General features: G+C 40.4%; 1 protein-coding gene across 1 annotated transcript in view; it reads left to right on the top strand.

Moving 5' to 3' along the window:
* Positions 1–565: 565 nt before the first annotated feature.
* LOC102033383 (carboxypeptidase Q) overlaps positions 566–3,521 on the top strand; it is a gene marked incomplete at its 3' end in the record, with an annotated part of 12,257 nt that continues 9,301 nt past the window's right edge. The window contains exon 1 of the mRNA XM_005422930.1: positions 566–1,019. Coding sequence (XP_005422987.1) covers positions 593–1,019 — 427 coding nt within the window. The remainder of the gene's footprint in view (positions 1,020–3,521) is intronic.

Consider the following 3,521-nt stretch of genomic DNA (forward strand, 5'->3'; position numbering starts at 1 on the left):
TATCACTTACTAAGCAGAAAATGATCTCTATCCTAGTTAAAACCAGGACACTGGAGGCATTGGATCTAAATCTTAAATCTTTTTAGTACAATAGAAAGTACTTTTCTGAATATGGAGATGGAGATCACAAAGAACTTTTATTCATGAATGGTATAAGAAAAGTTTTTGTCTGGATGTTTTGTGTAAAGACATTTGATTTGACACTTCTGAAAAGTCCTGCTCCTAAGAGAAAGGAGATGCAAAACTCCTCCTGCATGGGAGCAGCCCTGGGTTTTGATTCATTGAAGAATGTGTTTATTTAAACAGATGCAGCATTCCAGGGATATTTCTAAAGACCACAAAGATTGTGTCCAGTGGTCTAAATATCTTTTTCATTTGCTTTCAATAACTCTGTCTTCAAGTTGAGTTTACTTTTCTGCTAGTTCTGATCAAAGCATTTTCATGATAAACTAATTTCTTTTCATTTCATATCTGTCTGCCAATCCAGATAACTAAAAGTATTGCTGATAGGTGTATGATTTTTTTAACTTTCTTTTTTTTTTCTTTTTGCCTCTCCAACAGGCCATCTGTGGAAAAGAAGAAAGAGAAAAAAATGAAGCACTTATTCTTAATATTTCTCATGAATTTATTACACCAGTATGCTGGGAAATCTTTGAGAAGAGATGGAAGTTCCCTGAAGTCATTTGAAGACATTAAAAATGAGATAGCTGGCTATACTGATATTGCTAAGGCTATTATTGATCTTGCCGTTCATGGAAAGGCTCAGAACAGATCCTATGAAAGATTAGCAGTTTTTGCTGACACCATAGGACCTAGACTCAGTGGTTCAAAAAACTTAGAGGCAGCCATCAAATATATGTTCAGTGCCTTGCAGAAAGATGGCCTGGAAAATGTGCATCTAGAGCCTGTGAAAGTACCACACTGGGAAAGAGGAGAAGAGTTTGCAGTGATGCTGGAACCAAGGAATCATAGCATTGCTATTTTGGGACTTGGGAACAGTATTGCAACTCCTCCAGAAGGTAACACTTCCTTTTGGAATTACATGTGACTTGCTTTTTAACACAAACTGTATTGTACCCCTAATATCTTCTCTCAGTGGTCAAACTGTAGTTTTCTTCTTGCTGTAATAGTTCTGCAAAACAAGGTGCTATTTTCCTAGGACTTTTCTATGTGGCATGGTTGTGACTGGTGCAGTTTATGTTAATAAAGTCTGGTTGAACAGACTTGTAACATTAGAGTTGATTCCTGAACTTTCCATTAAATTTATACCCTTTTTTTTAACACTGCTGAACGTCATTTGCAAAGATTCTGGTCTTCCATTGTGGTTGGTAGGAAAGAAGTTCTCCATAGGGTGTCAAGTTGACACATGATTTCTCCTTCTCTTCATGTGCCCTATTTTGCCAGGCTCAGCCCTTCACTCCAGTGAAAAACAAGGCAGCAGGAAAAGGAGGTGAGCTTGGAGAGTTCAAGCCCCTCACTAAACATAGCAGTTGGTATTTGTGTCCCTTCCCCCTCCCTTCCCCTTCCCTTCCCTTCCCTTCCCTTCCCTTCCCTTCCCTTCCCTTCCCTTCCCTTCCCTTCCCTTCCCTTCCCTTCCCTTCCCTTCCCTTCCCTTCCCTTCCCTTCCCTTCCCTTCCCTTCCCTTCCCTTCCCTTCCCTTCCCTTCCCTTCCCTTCCCTTCCCTTCCCTTCCCTTCCCTTCCCTTCCCTTCCCTTCCCTTCCCTTCCCTTCCCTTCCCTTCCCTTCCCTTCCCTTCCCTTCCCTTCCCCTTCCCCTTCCCCTCCCCATGCTCAGCTTGGAACTCACTGTTCACATTGTTTGCATGCTCACTTTGTCACTTTCCTGTCACTGAACTGTGTGTTGCCTTTTAGATGATTGTGTGTGAGGTGTTACTCAGGAGCAAGAATAACCATTAGCTGCGCTTAACAAGATTCTGGTCTTTTAAACCCCAAAATATTAGATTGCCTACAAACAAAATGATGTATAAGGTTCTCTATTTGTACTTATTGATGTGAAGCTTTGAGAATTGTTATTTAAAGGCCAGATGAGAACCTTCTTCTGTGACTGCTCTCCGTAAAAAACAATATACTTACTCCTAGACCACTTCAAAAGCATTTGTATTCCTTTATGAGAAAATAAATTTAGTTTAGGAAATAAAAGGTAACATGATACTCATAATTTTTTTATGAATTGTAAATTTTTGTGATAGAGAGCTTTCTGTTTGAAATGAAACAACATATAAAACTGTTGAAGGTTTAGAAAAAAATATATAGCTCGTCAAAATACAACAAATAAAACTGGGTAATTTAAGATATGCTTGGAATAAATTATACTTGGTTGGCAAAACTGCTGCTGTGAATTTTATCTGAGACGGTTCTGTTATATTGAGGTAAACACATGCCTAAAATGCGAAGCAACTAGAACCATTACTATCAGTTTGTCCCATGATATGTGCAAGGTTTAGTGCTTTGATAGGAGAAAATTTAGAGCAAATTTTAAGCCTACAACTTATTTTGTATTCTTTCCAGTCTTATTTCAAGCTTCCTAAAAAGTAAGCTAAAATCAAAAGGTCTTTTTTGGTGTTTAGCAAGTGTTGCTGAACCTTGCTAATAGTTGAACAATTTCCCTCATTGAGGGATTATCAGCAGTTCTGATACATCTTGTTCTAGGCATGAAGTTGTGGGGGTATGACTCTTCCTGTAACCAGAATAATGCAACTCAATATGAGATGCCTGATGCCAGTTACCCAGTTACAGTACTGTTGTTACATGGGATCAAACTAGGGAGATCTGCTGCTGTGCTGAGCTTTGGCAGAGGGATGTTTTAAAGGCTGAAGGCTGTCCTTCAGATGTTGGCTCTATGATGATTCTTTGCCTCTAAAGTGGAATGTGCAGATGATTCCTGGAGTTGTTTGCTGTTAGCTTGATAGGTACTACTTGTTCTAAGTCAGTGTTCCTGTCAGGATGTGTTTCAGACCCCCCAGTTTCCAAACCACTGTCTTAGTACAGCCCAAACAAATCCCTTCCTTGACAATACTGATGCCTGTTAGAGACAGAGTTGGACTTCTTGTCTTTTAAGGTCTAAGAATGGGGTTGAGATGAGAGGGGCTGACTCCCCCATCCCAGCAGGAGATACGGGAGACCATTTCTTGCTTTTTCGTCTTTTTAGTTATGTCCTGTATTCCTCTCTTCCCATGATTTGGCCCCAGGCTTACGACCTGAGAAGCTAAGAAAATAGGAGACATTGGCAGAAGCTTAAAACTTGGTGCTGGACTTGGTGGCCTTTGGTTCTCTCAGAGCCCTTCCTGAAGCTCAGCACCCCATGCAAGAGCTCAGGAGGGCTCTTCATTGCCATAGCAATAGCCTAAGGGCTTTTAGAAACCTGGTGTGCTTGAGATTCCTTTATGATGCTGTATCCCCAGTTGTCTGTTCTGTTTGTGCTGGATATTGAGTTCTGCATCTTTAAGATTGGTTCCGAGAGCGAAGAAGAGGGAAAAGAAGCACACAGTTTGTTTTCAGAAA

Source organism: Geospiza fortis, unplaced genomic scaffold, assembly GCF_000277835.1.
Source record: "Geospiza fortis unplaced genomic scaffold, GeoFor_1.0 scaffold7, whole genome shotgun sequence".
Lineage (NCBI taxonomy): Eukaryota > Metazoa > Chordata > Aves > Passeriformes > Thraupidae > Geospiza > Geospiza fortis.